Source organism: Panicum virgatum, chromosome 7N (genome assembly GCF_016808335.1).
Source record: "Panicum virgatum strain AP13 chromosome 7N, P.virgatum_v5, whole genome shotgun sequence".
Taxonomy (NCBI): domain Eukaryota; kingdom Viridiplantae; phylum Streptophyta; class Magnoliopsida; order Poales; family Poaceae; genus Panicum; species Panicum virgatum.
In genome coordinates this window covers 25,069,920-25,087,042 of record NC_053151.1, presented here as the reverse complement: position 1 = coordinate 25,087,042, position 17,123 = coordinate 25,069,920, and the positions used below count along the sequence as shown (strand labels likewise).

At 48.0% G+C, this 17,123-nt stretch overlaps 1 protein-coding gene across 1 annotated transcript; it reads right to left on the bottom strand.

Moving 5' to 3' along the window:
• Nucleotides 1-303: 303 nt before the first annotated feature.
• Nucleotides 304-15,682, bottom strand: LOC120681066 (UPF0481 protein At3g47200-like). The gene is made up of 2 exons (XM_039962610.1): nucleotides 15,513-15,682; nucleotides 304-808 (listed from the first exon to the last, which is right to left on the bottom strand). Exons 1-2 carry the CDS (start codon nucleotides 15,680-15,682, stop codon nucleotides 304-306), a joined length of 675 nt encoding a protein of 224 aa, XP_039818544.1.
• Nucleotides 15,683-17,123: the final 1,441 nt, after the last annotated feature.

Sequence of the window (17,123 nt, the reverse complement as noted above, 5' to 3'; positions counted from 1 at the left end):
CTTAAGATACAATGCTGCCAGCTGGGGTGGAGCAGTTCTAGTCCACATTCATAAGATACATATTCCAACAATATAAGCACTTAAAACTGATAGGATAAAGATCTTGATAAATTTATGTGATAAGGACAGTCTAAATGTAACCAGAGGTAAAAGGATCTTAATAAAATTTATGCAACGATAAGGAAAATCTGCATGTAACTGTAACCAGGGAGATAAATACACAATGAATGAAAGCATGTAAATACCTGCCAATGAAATGCCTGATTGGTGATCCTGATGTCATGAGGTAGTCCTTGGTACTAGTCATTTGTGATCAAGTGGTTTAACGCATGCCAGCACAGTTAAGATGGTTTGAACAATGGTGCAGATAAGCACAAGGACTGTCCCTAATGCAGCTAAGGCCAACCATGGATTACTGAAATGATTCACCCAGAGCCGAGAAATCCATCGGTTTAGACGACTCTGATAGTGTGCTTCCATGGGCAAGCAGAGTGGCTTTAAGTAATACTTGCCATTGAAATCAAATACTACATCTTTACTGAGCACGGTAAATAAATCAGATGCATGCTTATCACTATCAAGGTGGTGGACAATTATTTCTCTATCAACAAGTAGAGTTACATCTTCTGGCATACTAATATTCTGTGATCTGAAAACAATGTAAGCCGTGAAGTCATCCCCAAACTGAGGGCAGGTTTGCTCAAAAGCAATGAGATTCCTGAAAAGACCACCTGTATATTCATCAATAACAAGGCATGGAATTTCGATAGAACCATTCCTAAACTTAATGTCTAGTAGAGAATGAGGTCTGCACTTGAGTCAATGTCATTATCAAATAACAGAACACAAATCCATTACATATTTTCAGATGACAGAGTACAAATCGTTACATATTTTCAGATGAGAGAGTACAATTCAATCTAAATAATTTCAAATAACAGGACACAATTCTAACCAAATCACCTAAAATGTCAGAACACAATTCATTTGATGGATCCTGTTTCCTGTCACTTAGGTGGAGGGCGCCGGCACTGTTGGGCTGCTCCATGGCCTTGCGACGATGGCGGCGGGGACCCTTGCGACTCGAGGGAGGCAGCGCTGGTGGAGCCGGCGGCGACCCGAGGGAGGCGGCGGAGACCCGAGGGAGGCAACGCTGGTGGAGCCGGCGGTGCTGTTGGCCATCCCGCATGGAACAGAGGCGAGGCGGTGGAGGGCGGCGGTGCTCCAGGCGAGGTGAGGGCGGCGGCGCTCTGGGAGGGCGTGGCGGCGCTGTGGGGCGGATGAGTGCTCCCCTTGACATCAAGCGGCAGGGGGCTCAGATCTGGGGGAGACAAAATGGAGGCTCCACCAGCGCGTGACGGAACGGAACGGACGGGGATGCGAAAAAAAAACAGGCACCGGTGGGGTGAGGGCGGGCGCCTAAGTGAAAATGTACCACAGATCTGACCGGTGCCCTCGGATGGGGATCTAGTGGCCTCTGTTGGAGTTTCCAAAGTTTGCACAAGGACTCTGGTTTCCATAGAATACGGTGCAAAAATTCTAACACGGAACTTAGCTTCTTGCCGGCTTGTTATTGCCATAAATTAACAGGGTTAATTAATGGGCCGTGAGTGAGTTGAGCTTAATGAAGAGATTGAAGAAGGCTTACGAATCGGCTCCTGCGTGAGCATTTGGGCCATGTGGGCCATGTATCCTTAGATTTAGTTCAGATTGAGTTAGAGATAGAGTCCGATATGGACACATTAGTTTAGATTGTTTCCCAAGTCTCCGGACTATAAATATGTACCCTATGTTATTAGTAGAAGAAGAACGTCATTACGTCTCGCAAACAACAACTCTCGGCGCATCGCCACCCCTAATTCTAGGGTTTCATCCAAGTAAGCGCCATGCTGCCCTGATCGCTTCTTGCGATCAGGGCAGCGTTGTTCTTGCTTTTACCTTGGTGTTACTCGTACTGAAACATTTTTTATGGCGAGTAATGCTAGTTATCCTGATATTCGTAGCATGACCTTTAGTAGACTCATCGTGCTTTTGTTGCTTACCATCTACGAATATCATGTTGTCTCTGTGCAGTCACGTTTCAATCTTATGCTAATTCTTGTTGCATAGAATTAGTTGCATGGAGGCAACACCTTGCTTCTTTTCTATCTAGTAGATCCAATCTGTTACAGTTGTTCTTATTTTATAAGGATTAGTTTATATCTGCTAAGTTAGGCCCTGCAAACGGATTGGATGTTCCGGTGATGTAATAGATGCTTTATCTTAGCCTTGATAGGTATTGTTCCGGGAATCGGCTTTTGCTAGTTCTTAGGCCTCTGTTTTCGGTTATGGTTTAGTTATCTGTTATGTTCGTTAGGCCTAGTTATGTGTAGGATGTTCCGATCTAGCAGTGAGGCTTTTACCGTCGTGGATAGGATCAGCTAGATTTAATTGAAGTAAGTTTCTCATAATTATCTGTTTTATTCATCGATATCCGGATAGATGCAGATCCAATCTGACACCGGGACCTGATCGGCTCTTTAAAGCCGATACAAGAGTTGTCCCGGGGAGCCGACCACGGCTCGGACTTACGTTTCCACGTGTTTGTGTATGCAGGCAAATCGTTGCAAGCACGTTCGCACCCTCCTGATCGGGTATAGGTCAGGTGGCACGCCCGACATTCTCCGGAATCTCCGGGCGCGTGACGGAATTGCGGGCCGTTGACGAGGGAGCAGTGCCTGCCAGCGCCCTGGCGACCTCCCGGCTCTTCGTGTTGCCTGTCGCTGCTCGCCGGTGGGTTTCGACCGACAACACATTCTGGCACGCCCAGTGGGACCTTCATCAACAACAACGCCCGCCGCAGAGATGATAGGGGCTCACGACCAAGCACCGGTTCCGCCGGTCACCAAACCTGTCACGTATGAAGAGCTGACTCCAGAACACAAGCTAAAATATGATGAGGTCAAAGCTCAGTTCGAAGCCGATCTCATCGGCTCTTTCGAGAGGACCCGCAACCATGGCATCAGGTGGAAGGGGTTCTCACCAGAGGGCGCTCTCGACAACGTTGATCTGTCCGTGCCTTCAGAGGAGCGCACCAGGGCCCTACGCCAGGAGATGAACTATATGGTGTCTCACGCGCTTCATCGGCACTCAGAGAGCCTGGTGAACGAGCTTGAGCGCGTGGCACATCGCGTTGTCCAGGAGGTGATCAAGAACCAGTACTCCCCGTCAGGACTAGTCTTGGGGAGTCACAGGGGAGATGCCTCGCTCCAGTCTAGGCCGCCATTGCCATATTCACTCGCAGCAGCAGGACAGCAAAGCTCGCCGATCTATGTCGTCTACAAGATCGGTGGTGACTCTGGAGAAGGACAGTTCCTGAGCGAGCCGCCTAAAGAGATCCCGCATGGCTACACCTGCGTGTACATACCTGACAATATCAACTCAACATGCACGGGACAGCTAGTGGGTACAGGAGCCTCAGGAGCAGACGCAGAGAAGCAGGCATGGCTGGCAAAGTACGCTACCAGGCCGAGTGCTGAACCCTCGGCCCCAGGAGTTCTTAGTGCGGAGTAGGTCAGTGCAATACTAAGGGACCAATTTGGCATCCTGCCCAAGAGAAAGGCGATCGGCTATTCCAAGCCATGTCCAAGTGACTATGATTTGATCCCGTTGCCACCCAAGTATCGGCTTCCGGAGTTCACCAAATTCAGCGGATCAGAAGGAGCCAGCTCCATTGAGCATGTGAGCCGATACCTGACGCAGCTTGGGATGATCTCAGTATCGGATCCTCTGAGGGTCCGTTTCTTCTCCCAGTCTCTCACAGGTTCAGCTTTTGGATGGTACACATCACTGCCTCCAGATTCGATCCAGACTTGGAGGCAGCTGGAAGATCAGTTTCACACCCAGTATCATTCAGAAGCTGCTGAAGCCGGGATTGCCGACCTGGCTCAAGTCAGGCAGAAGCGAGGGGAAAATGTCTCAGAGTACGTGCAGCGCTTCCGAGAAGTCAAGAACCGATGCTATACATCACGCATCACAGAGAAGGAGGCAGTTGATTTGGCTGTTCTAGGACTCGCCAAGCCGATCAAGGATCTGGCTTTTCAGTTGGAATTTTCCTCGCTGGCACACATGGTGCAGAAGCTTACAGCATATGAACACTACCACCCTGATCTGTACCAAGAAAAGTTCAAGTGCCATGTTAATATGGCCCAAGCTGGTGATTCTGATGATTCTGGCGGGGAACAAGAAGTGGCTGTGGCAGAGTGGACCCGGGGGGCAAACCCCAAACCCCGTCCCGTGCAAATGGGCTAAACAGAAGGGGCTTGTGAAGGGCTTTGACTTTGACGTGGCCAAGGCAGAGCAGATATTCGACTTACTGCTCAAGGAGAAACAGTTGAAGCTCCCAGAGAGTCACAAGCTGCAGATGGAACAAGAGCCGCAGGGGAGGTTGTACTGCAAGTGGCACCACTCGTTCACCCATGCCACAAATGACTGTAAAGAGCTACGTCGGCAGATCCAATAGGCTATCGAGCAAGGCCGATTAATTCTGGCCCAACACACGATGAAAGTGGACAGTCAACCGTTCCCACAAGCTAACGTGGTAGAGCTGTCGGATCTTGGAACTGAGGGCCAGAATTTGGCGTTTCAGATCATCATGGCGGGACCCATGCGCCGCCGTGATGAGTAGAGGAGAGAGGCCGCTTCTGGCAAACGGCCCTAGGATGAACACGAGCTGGAACGACAACATGTGACTGAAGAGCAAGTGCGTCACATCCGCAATCAGCTCCCAGCTTCTAATCGGCTTCTGGAAAAATACCAGTATCAGTACAAGTTGCGCCGCCGATACGAATCGGAAGAAGATGAGTACGAACACCGCACAGGGAGGACGCTGGGGAGACGCCAGGCTATACAAGACCACTGGCATTGCCCGTTCTTCAGGTACTGTTGGAATTCCGGCATGAGCCGATTACCTACTATAGATGATTGCTTGGAGTGCAGGCCTCAGGGACGCCAGCAAGGTGATACATCAGTGTTCCAGCGCTTAGGGCCCAGGGCACGTCACAATGACCGTGTGAGGCGGCCATCCAGGGATGATCTCGAGCCAGAAGAAGAAGACAAGTATCATCGTCTACGGTGGTGTCCTGACGGGCTCAGCCGATCACAGAAGCGCAGAGTGCAGCGCCTGCGCAATCTCGAAGAGGCGGAAGCAAAGTACCTTGACGTGCTGAAGAAAGCGCGTCCGAATCTCACGGAGCAAGTCAGGCGACCGCGAAGGGAGGAGAGGCGCCCTCCAAGGAGGGAGTGGCACCCCAAGCAGCCAAGAGCCGATGACAAGCCATCGGCTGATGTGAACATGGTGTTCGTGCTGCCGTCGGAGTTTCGGGCATCCCAACCGGAGGAATTGGCCATTGCACAGCTGGATCTCGGCCCACAGCCGATCATCTTCGAGAAGCCCAAGGAGAAAAGCTACAAGCACCTGAAGGGATTGTATCTTAAGGGCTTCATCAATGGCAAGCCTGTGAATAGGATGTTGGTCGACACTGGCGCCGCAGTCAACCTGATGCCGTACTAGGTGCTGCGCCGATTGGGTCGTTCTACTGCTGATCTCATCAAGACCAATGTCATGCTCAATGATTTCAACGGTCAACCGTCAGAGGCGAAGGGTGTCCTCAATGTGGAATTGACAGTTGGCCGCAAGACCATCCCAACCTTGTTCTTCATCGTCAACAGCAAGAGTACATACACAGTGCTGCTTGGGAGGGACTGGATTCATGCAAATTGTTGTGTTCCTTCCACAATGAACCAGTGTTTGGTCCAGTGGGATGGCGATGAAGTGGAGGTGGTCCGTGCAGATGATTCCAGCGAGGTTTCGCTTGCGGACATGAATGCCTGGGATGCGGAAGGGCAAGAGCCGATCTCTGGGATCGCGCTGGAAGATTGTGATCGGATCGAAGCGACAAAAAAATGGGCTGAGGCTGGTCTTATCCACCGGCCTCACAGAGTAGACACATCCTGGCAAGCTACAAAATCCAGCAAGATTAGAGAGGCTGGTCCCAGCGACCGGCCCAAAAAATGAGTAATATATGTTTGGAGTTAAAGTTGTTACATCATGTACAAACAATGACATGTTCCGTTAGTTGGCCAGTTAATGTGCATTCAGTTCCAAAGAGTAATATAGAGACGGCCGGCCCGTGCGGCCGACCGAAAATTTTCTTTTGTCATCTCCCCGTGTTTGCTGTCGACGTAGCAGATGATGACGAGTCGCCTGCATCCACAGTCGATTTAACAGGTGACGGCAAGTTGGGGTACGGGTTTACATCAGCTGATGATTTGGAGGAAGTCGATATTGGTCCCGGGGATAAGCCGCAACCAACATTTATCAGCAAGAAGCTAGACCCAAGTCTGCGTGAGCCGATGATTGCACTCTTAAGGGAATACCGGGATTGTTTCGCATGGGATTATACTGAGATGCCCGATCTGGATAGAAGCATCGTTGAACATCGGCTCCCGCTTAAGAAAGGATTTCGGCCGTTTCAACAACGAGCAAGGCAGATGAAGGCTGAAGTCCTAGAGGAGGTCAAGAAAGAGGTGCAAAAGATGTTGGACGCATGGTTCATCAGGCCATGTAGGTACGCAGAGTGGATCTCTAGTGTGGTCCCTGTACAGAAGAAGGATGGCCGATGGAGAGTCTGCGTGGACTTCAGAGACCTTAACAAAGCAACACCAAAGGACGAATATCTGAAGCCCGTGGCAGAAACATTGATCAACGCCGCTGCTGGCCACAAAATGCTCAGCTTTATGGACGGTAACGCTGGCTACAACAAGATCTTCATGGCCGTAGAAGACATAAGCAAGACTGCGTTCAGAGTACCAGGTGCCGTCGGCTTGTTCGAGTACTTGGTTATGACCTTTGGATTGAAAAATGCCGGTGCAACGTACCAACGTGCCATGAATTACATTTTTCATGATCTCATCGGCAAGCTGGTAGAAATTTACATTGATGATGTCGTGGTCAAGTCCATGTCAGCTAGGGGTATCTGGAAGATCTGCGTAAGGTTTTGGAGCGAACTCGGAAGTTTGGGCTCAAAATGAACCCAAAGAAATGTTCCTTTGGCGTGTCAGCCGGTCAGTTCTTAGGATTCCTGGTGCATGAGCGGGGAATCGAGATCGGCTTGAAGAGTCAGGAAGCGGTAAAAAACAATGAAACCGCCCACTACGAAGAAGGAACTACAGAAACTCATCGGCAAAATCAACTTTGTCAGACGATTTATATCCAATCTGTCTGGGCGTATCGAGCCATTCATGGGTTTGGTAAAGATCAAGTCCGATGATGAATTTCACTGGGGGGCAGAGCAGCAGCAAGCTTTCAACGAAATCAAGGAATATTTGTCGAAGCCTCCAGTTTTGGTTCCTCCACGGCAAGACAGGCCTTTCTACGTGTACTTGTCCGTGGGTGACACTTCCATCGCCTCGGTTCTGATACAGAAGCATGACGACCAAGAGAGGGTTGTCTTCTACCTCAGCAGGCACATGTTGGACGCCGAGACCAGGTATCCTGAGATCGAAAAGCTTTGTCCTTGTTTATTCTTTACATGTACAAAGCTTCGACATATTTTGCTCTCGGCGGAAACAATTGTCATATGTAAATCGGATGTCATCAAGCATATGTTGTCAGCTCCTATTCTGAAAGGCCGACTGGGAAAATGGATGTTTGCATTGTCAGAATTCGATATCCGATATCAACCTGCAAAGGCGGTCAAGGGGCAGGCACTGGCGGATCTCATTGCAGACAGAGTCAACACTGATGTATCTGCAATTTTTGTACGTGCCTGGGCCATGTTCTTTGATGGATCAGCTTGTGATGATGGGTGCGGCGTGGGAATTCTGTTGGTGTCACCTCGAGGGGCGACTTACTCTTTCTATATTAGGATGACTGCCCCATGCACCAATAATTTGGTAGAATATGAAGCCGTTCGCAAGAGAATGGAATTACTCTTGAAAGCTGGTGCAGAAGTAGTGGAAATATTTGGGGATTCGAAGCTTGTGATTTCTCAGCTCACAGAAGAATATAAATGTGAGAGCGAGGCTCTTTTTCCGATATGGATGCAATGCCGTGAGTTGATGTCACAATTTAGATACATTAATTTCCACTGGATACGGAGGACTTTGAACAATGAAGCCAATGATTTGGCACAGATGGCTTCTGGATACAAGGAAACGGCCAACGGGGTCGATGTAGAGGTTCAGTTTCTAGAACCTGGAGACTGGAGAGCCGATATCTTCAATTATTTGAAGGATTCGGCTCGGGGGGGGGGGGCACCCAGAAGGATAAGGCTCAAAGCTATGAAGTATGTTCTGATAGGGTACGACATGTTCTACAGGACTTTGGAAGGATTGCTGCTTAAATGTTTGGGGCCTTCGGAGTCGAATCGGCTCTTGCATGAGGTTCATGAAGGAGCTTGCGGTACTCATCAATCGGCTCATAAGATGAAGTGGCTGATTAGGCGATCGAGATATTACTGGCCTACCATGCTTGAGGATTGTTTTAAATATTACAAGGGATGTCAGGCATGTCAGAAATTCGGCAAGATTCAGATGGTACCGGCTTCAGTAATGAATCCTATTATTATATTATTAAGTCATGGCCGTTCAGGGGTTGGGCCATGGATATGATTGGCCAGATTAACCCACCATCTAGCAAAGGTCACCAATGGGTGCTAGCTGTTACGGATTATTTCACAAAATGGGTGGAGGCAGTACCCATGAGGTCGGTGGCATCAAAAGATGTGATCAATTTCATTAAAGAGCACATCATTCATAGGTTTGGGATCCCTCAGACCATTACGACCGATGGAGGATCGGTCTTTATATCGGAGGAATTCAGAAAATTTGCCGATGACACGGGGTTCAAGTTGATCAGATCATCTCCATATTATGCCCAGGCTAATGGACAAGCTGAAGCATCCAACCAGAGCCTGATCAAGCTGATCAAAAGGAAGATCGATGAATATCCTAGGCGCTGGCATGAGGTGTTGTCAGAGGTTTTGTGGGCATATCGTATTTTGTGTCACGGATCCATCAAGACGTCACCATACCATTTGGTCTACGACCAAGATGTTGTGTTACCATTTGAGATTATGGCCGGATCGAGACGTGTTGAGTTTCAGAATGATCTATCGGCTGAACAGTATGCAGCTTTGATGACCGATAATGTGGAGGATCTTACAGAGCTAAGACTTTGGTCGCTGGAGAAGATTAAGGAAAAATAAGGCTAAAGTTGCTCGTGCATATAACAAAATGGTCAGGCCGAAAGAATTCCAGGTTGGAGACCTAGTTTGGGAGGCAGTTTTGCCATTGGGAACTAAAGATAGAAAATATGGCAAGTGGTCTCCAACTTGGCATGGGCCGTACAAGGTTGATCAGGTTTTGCCTGGAAATGCCTACATGCTTGAAGAGTTGGATGGTGTCAAGTTTCCTGTGGCTGTCAATGGCCAGCACCTCAAGAAATATTTCCCGAGCATGTGGGAGGGTGAATGACAAAAGCCGATGAAATCCATCTGGCTGCAGTATAATAGGCCAACACGTTGAGTTGGCCAGTAAAAAAAATATATCATAAAAGGCCAACACGTTGAGTTGGCCAGTAAAAAAAATATCATAAAAGGCCAACACGTTGAGTTGGCCAGTAAAAAAAATCATGAGAGGCCAACATGTTGAGTTGGCCAGTAAGAAAAAAGAGATAATATATGAAAAGTGAGACAGCCGATGTGCGACCATCGACTTAAGATGTTTTAAAACAGTTACAAGTTTCAGGTTAACAGGCAATACTAAAAGTTTCTTGAGCCTATCTATTGATTCAGGAATTCTTCTATGGCATGGATGGCTTCTGTGCGGATAGCGTCTGCTCGTGCTATGATTGCTTCGTCATCCTTGTCATCGCCTGTTACTATCTGCCGACTCAAGGTGCTTATCTCTACAAACTCTGCTTGTATCTGCTCGGCTATTTCCTGGGTTTCTTGCTTGGAGTTTGCAATAGAAGCTTCCTCGGCCTGGATGAGTTTCTTGGTGGTACGAACCTTTTCTTCGAGTTCTGCCAATTCTTTATTTAGGAGGTCGAGTCGGTTCATGTTGGCAGACACGTTAGCTTTGATATCTAGAGTTGTCTTCTTCTGATTGAGGGCCTTGCACTTTTGAGCAATGTCGGCTTTCAGAGAAATTTGAGAACGACGTGCTTCTATTCTTTGTTGTGCTCTATTCACTTCTATCCGGAAGAATGGAAGATTGCTGGCTGGCCAAAGCTTGATTTGCAATGGCTCCGGGAGTTGGGATTCTATTTGCTCGAAGATGTTCTTTATTTCACTGGAATCACCAACTAGAGCAGTAATTGGAGCAGAGAGCAGGTCCTTGATATTCTGAAGCTAATTTGTAATTGTAATCGGTTGCTATTGTGGCTGCACTTCTGCATTCCGTACATTCAGACCCATTGATGCTGGGTCAAAGGAGAGCAGGTCTAAAATATTGAAGCCCTGCCGATACGATGAAGATTAGTTGGGAACGAAGTGCATTAATGGGGTAATCAGCTGATTTTAAATCGGCTCACAAAAGTTACATGTTCTGAACAAGAAGTGATGATCGGTTTAGGTGTAGCCGATCCGGTTGGATTGGAGGTGACAACAGGGGCTTCGACTATGTCAGCCTGTTCGTCATGCACATCCGTCAGAGCATTTGAAGTTTCAGTTGCTCCAGTGTCAGCTTCATGAACAATGACTTCGTGTTGTGCTGGGCTACTAGTTTCAAGGATGTCTTCAGTTGCGTCTTGGAAATAAAATTACAGTCAACCAGAGTACATGTGTACGCAATAAAGAAGTGGTTTTGGAAAAATGAGTTACCTGGTTGGTGTTAGACTCTAATGGACTCGGGGAAGCTTGTGCTGATTTCTTGATGACTCGCCTCGTGATCATCTTCATTTTCTTAGTTGGCACTCGGGGGGCAGCACTTGCAGAAGTTTGTCTTCGTTTAGAAGCCGACTGGAGTAAGTCTAGCTGAACAGCCATTATTACTTTCTTCATTGATGGTGATCCCTTGCAAAAGAGGACATCAGGAGCAGTTGGAAGAAAGTGGAATGGTTCCCCGTTACTGGTCACAGGTGCTGGACCATCTTGTTGCTATAAGAGAGGTGAGCGAGGATTAGGCAAGTAAAAGGATAGAGGACTCAGAAGGGATAAAGTGCATAGATTCAGTACCTCTTCCTCGGGGATTACATATTCAGAATCAATTTGCTGCAGTAGAGGGCCTAAAGCTCTTCTGAAAATGTGAGTTTTCCACATTTCCCACCAAGTGTTAAAGCCGATTGAAGAGGAAGTGAAGGACAGATCGGCTGGTGTTGGAATGTGGAGGTTGTCAAACATGCTGTAGCATCTTGAGCTGGTGAGACCATCAGGTAGATCGGCTCTGCTCTCCACCAAGTGGTTAATATGGAAGTGGGGAGGGACTTGTCCTAAGCCAAATTGCCGACCTGCTATGACTGGTTGATAGGTTTCATTGCCTGGTTTGATAATTCTATTGGAAGTACTCATGCCAACAGGGAGGAAACCAGGTCGGATCATTAAAGAATACAGATGCCGAGTGCTGTTATCATCGGCAAAGCTATCTAGTCTGAAGGCAGTTGGGTTCTCAAAAGCTTCAGATTCAGTGAATGGGAAATAAAGGGGATTCTCTAAGCCTTTATAGAAAACTCTGAACCAGTTTGCTGCATCTGTTGGATTCAGTTTGCTGCCGGGGAGGCTGAATAAGGCTTGGCCATAGCTAGTACATCTAATTGGTTTGCCACTCTCATCAGGAAAGGAATTCTTGGTCAGGCTTTGGAAGTTTGGGATCTGGTGCTGAAAGTACAGTTGTGCCCACAACTGAATAAACCACCATGGGCCTCCAGTTCTTAGTTTCTTTTGGTTAAGCAAGTTAGATGTCATCAAATGTAGATATCTGTATGTTTCTCCAAGAAAAAGCTTGCCTAGGCCGGTGCAATTTCCATGGGCCAGGTGGTAGGCCAAAGGAAGGTAATTCTTAGTTGGAGCTAAAGAAGGACCACAGAAGATGAAATTTTCTAACCAAATATTTAAAAAGGCTGTGTGTTCCTTTTCAGTCACTGGACCTCTTGTTTTCATGTGCTGGTTCATGTAAGTGTCCCAGTTTGTGCAATTTGCCTTGGATGAAAGTTTAAAGGAGACTTCTGCCATTTTGTGGGCAGCTGGATTCGGAGATCCAATGTCTAGGCCAGTGATCATGGTGACATCTAGCAGAGTAGGGGTCATGGGACTGTGGCCAAAGAAGAAATAGTTCAGGGCATCAGACCAAAAATAGCCGATGGTTTTCAGAAGATTTTCATCTTTGTCAAGAGGAGATAATAATAAGCTAAGTGCATCGGCTATGTTCAATTCCTGCCACAAGGGCATATAAGCTCTCAGGAATGCTACTCTGCTGTACCATGTAATCCAGCTCTCAGGAGGGTTAGGCCAGGCTCTTAAGCAGTCGGCCCAGATGTTCAAATCAATGTTTTGACTCACGAAAGGAATCCTATTTGCTTCACAAGAGATTAAATCTGTCGGATTTTTATAAGCTCGTGGGCCAAGACAGAAATATTTTGGATTGGAAGGATGCGGTAGAAAGATGTCTGACACCTGAAGTTCAGAGATTCAGAAATTTACATATGGTGTCATGTTTCAGAGTTTGATTTTTTCAGAGGCTTAATAAGCTGAAGAAAGTTAAAAGGATTGGGCTGGATGTTACCTTCAGGCCGCAGATTGCCGTATCATCGATTGCAGAATTTGTTGTCTGAGCTGTAGAGTCTACCATGGTTCAGATCTGTTGAATTAGGGTTTGATTGCTGTGGGCTTTGATTCGAATTCCGGATGCTTGGAGAAGTTCTTGCTCGAATTTGTAGAGCTGGGTTTTCGAATTACGCTCAGATTTGAGAGTTTGTTTCGAGTTCGGTTCAAGGTGGAAGTGATACTCTGTTCTTGTGCGGGTTGCTTCTAGTTTGAATTTCGTCGGCTCTTGGATATTTATAGAAGCCTGATGCGTTGCCATCGGCTTTTTGGAAAACAAATCAAACACGTAGAATTGAAGGAAATTGACTTCATTAAAAGGAAAGGTTTTTACAAGGAAAAAGCCGATTTGACAAAGGAATAATCCTTCGGCTTTACAATCCTACTCCTACAGTACTACGTCTACTGCTCGTAGGTACCTAGTACCTACGGCGTTTGGGGCTCCGGGCCGGCGCATCTCTGCCGTCGTCGCTGTTGTCATCGTCGTCATCGTCGTCGTCGCTGTCGAAGGCGCTGCTGCCGCCTTCAGACCCGAAGTCGCTGCTCCGACCGCCGCTGCCGTTGTTCTCTTCCTCACTGTCCTCCTCGGAGGACCCAAGGAACCGGAAGGGCTTTCCGCCCATCGGTTCGTCGCTGAAGGAGGAGCCGATATCCTCTTCCGAGGAGGAATCGGCTCCATCCGAAGAGGGGTCTTCTTCGTCGCTGCTCTCCAACTCCTCCTGGAACAGGAGTTGGAGGTCTTCCCCCTCGGTCTCGGCTCGTCCTTTTCGGAGACGGCCCCGAAGTCGAACTCCTCTGCATCCCAGTGCAGAGGAGCCAGCGCCTCGTACGCTGCTGTCAGATCCCACTCAGGAGTCGGCTCTCGGCTCTCCAGGATGGAGTCGATGGAAGAAGCGGAGAGGGAAGAAGAAGAAGGAGAAGAGGAGGAGGAAGAATCTCCGAAGGAGTTGGAGCCGGAAGAGGAGGAGATCGCCATGGCTACTGGCTGCTGGAGGATTGGGGTTTTTCTGTGCTACTTGGCTTGGGAGGAAGATGAGTTTGCCGTGAAAAGAGCCGATTCGGGGTGAGGTTAAATAGTAGAAAGATGGAAGACGGATCGGCAGTTTTACATTCTACGAGGAGCCAGTTGCAGAGATGTTGTGTCTTCCTTGGTGGTTGCAGCAGTTTTTAATTAGCATTAACGGGAAGATGAAGCGACGGAGTGGTTTTGGAATTATCATTGCCAAAACCAGGGGGCATGTTTTATCGCCATAAATTAACAGGGTTAATTAATGGGCCGTGAGTGAGTTGGGCTTAACGAAGAGATTGAAGAAGGCTTACGAATCGGCTCCTGCGTGAGCATTTGGGCCATGTGGGCCATGTATCCTTAGATTTAGTTCAGATTGAGTTAGAGATAGAGTCCGATATGGACACATTAGTTTAGATTGTTTCCCAAGTCTCCGGACTATAAATATGTACCCTATGTTATTCGTAGAAGAAGAACGTCATCACGTCTCGCAAACAACAACTCTCGGCGCATCGCCACCCCTAATTCTAGGGTTTCATCCAAGTAAGCGTCATGCTGCCCTGATCGCTTCTTGCGATCAGGGCAGCGTTGTTCTTGCTTTTACCTTGGTGTTACTCGTACTGAAGTGTTTTTTATGGCGAGTAATGCTACTTATCCTGATGTACGTAGCATGGCCTTTAGTAGACTCATCGTGCTTTTGTTGCTTACCATCTACGAATATCATGTTGTCTCTGTGCAGTCACGTTTCAATCTTATGCTAATTCTTGTTGCATAGAATTAGTTGCATGGAGGCAACATCTTGCTTCTTTTCTATCTAGTAGATCCAATCTGTTACGGTTGTTCTTATTTCATAAGGATTAGTTTATATCTGCTAAGTTAGGCCCTGCAAATGGATTGGATGTTCCGATGATGTAATAGATGCTTTATCTTAGCCTTGATAGGGATTGTTCCGGGAATCGGCTTTTGCTAGTTCTTAGGCCTCTGTTTTCAGTTATGGTTTAGTTATCTGTTATGTTCGCTAGGCCTAGTTACGTGTAGGATGTTCCGATCTAGCAGTGAGGCTTTTACCGTCGTGGATAGGATCAGCTAGATTTAATTGAAGTAATTTTCTCATAATTATCTGTTTTATTCATCGATATCCGGATAGATGCAGATCCAATCTGACACCGGGACCTGATCGGCTCTTTAAAGCCGATGCAAGAGTCGTCCCGGGGAGCCGACCATGGCTCGGACTTACGTTTCCACGTGTTTGTGTATGCAGGCAAATCGTTGTAAGCACATTCGCACCCTCCTGATCGGGTATAGGTCAGGTGGCACGCCCGACATTCTCCGGAATCTCCGGGCGCGTGACGGAATTGCGGGCCGTTGACGAGGGAGCAGTGCCTGCCAGCGCCCCGGCGACCTCCCGGCTCTTCGTGTTGCCTGTCGCTACTCGCCGGTGGGTTTCGACCGACAACACGACTGCTGTTGCTTGCTGAGGTTGAGCAGCAGAGAACTCGGCCGAACGAGTTGGTGGGTGCAGACGATGGTGGCAGTGTTGCGGTGGCTGCCGGTGCCGGCATGGCTGGGCTCCATCATGCTATGGTTGATCTCCCTAAACGCAGTAGTCACCGTCGTCGCCATCCTGTCCCTATCAACCCCCTCACTAGTATCGCCTCACCGCGTGCCTGATCATGCACAGGGCCTCCTCGGCGGTGGAGCATCACCTCCGCTCCTTCTCCATCTTCTCCTTCCCTTCTGCCAGCTTCATCACCGCGTAGTTCCCGCAGGCTGACGCCGCCACTTGTGAATTGGAGGAGCCGGCAGTAGCACGGGCCTTGCTCAGGCAGCCACCACACACGCTCCCCCTCACACCATCACCCAAGATAGAGCTCATGTAGGTGGCGGAGGAGGGAGAAGGTCTCGCCGCCCACTGCGCGTTGGCTATCCATAGCTCTGCATCCTTTTCCCGCCGATGGACAGCTAGGGGTGGCTCTGCAGCTCCGGCGTGAGGTCGGCGGCAGCATCGTGGTGGTGGTGGAGCAGGGTGGCGGCGACATTCGCCCAAATTGATCTCGTTTAATCAAGTCATTGTTCGTTGATCAACTCGATTAAAAAGATCAATCCCGGTAGTCCTAGGAATGTGTCATGAGCACCGTCTAGGATTTAAACACACTCCACTCGGACAACAGCAATACCATTACATAAGCCCATCCAAACACAATTTCACATTACGAAGAGGTTCAACATATTACATCTGGTTTTTTAGAGTTTTGCAGCGGAAAGTTATACGACACGTGCACTTCCTACATAACACAAAATAAGAAGGTAAACACTATATGCCGATAGTGTCCTTCTCGTAGCCACAGGCCTTCTACTTCTCATCCGCACCTCCGTCCGCGGGGTAGAAATACCCAAAGACAGCCTCCGACTGCGTGTCACCTACATCAACTTTAACGATAGCACCATGAGTAAAGGGTACTCGCAGGACTTATCCGATATGGGTATATACTTGCCCGACCTCAAGGAGACTGTGTTGGTAGGTAGCAAGGATAGGTCATGGTATTTAGATTTGCATAAAAAGCATCTAACTTTGATCAAGTCATAATAAGCAAAAGAAATAGCATCTATGATTTCTATATCATTCATCAATACATTTGCATAAGTAAAGTGATCATGTATAACTTGAGATCAATCTTCCATGAACTCATTCTCGAAACTCTACATTGGAGCGAACCTCAAAGAGCGTGCTCAAAGACCGAGCGCGGCTATTGCAATAGTTCAAAAACCATGCATGGGTGTACAATTTTTCCCACACGAGAACAAGACCAACAACCATACCCGTCGCCAAGGATAAGTGTTGATTCATGCCTCAACCTTTCACACAAACACAACCAACTATGAGCGAATGGTCGGGAAGGACAAGTGCACCAGAACTGCCGATCATACTCCATCACAACTTGCACCGAATCCAATCAAGGCAAGGTGTGACTCATGCTAGTTGGCTTACTGTCCCATTATTAAGCATGTGGTTTGTACGGAAAAGTGCTCAAGAGACCGGCGACCAAAGAGACGGTCCTTAACTAACCCAAGCAAGACTAACCATTTGGATTCCTCTCCCAACATGGCCCTACCATTCTTGCCCATTTCCGAATCATCTTGCATAGTTGTTCAACTTTTAACCATCATTAACTAAGAATGTATAATTAATCAAACATCCTATAACTCGCAAGCGGTGGTGACCTTGCCACCCCTCGTCTTCTACCGAAGCTAAGCATGGCTAAGCATATAATTCGCGACACCTAAACAAACATACTCACCTAGAGGGTAGTGTTCTA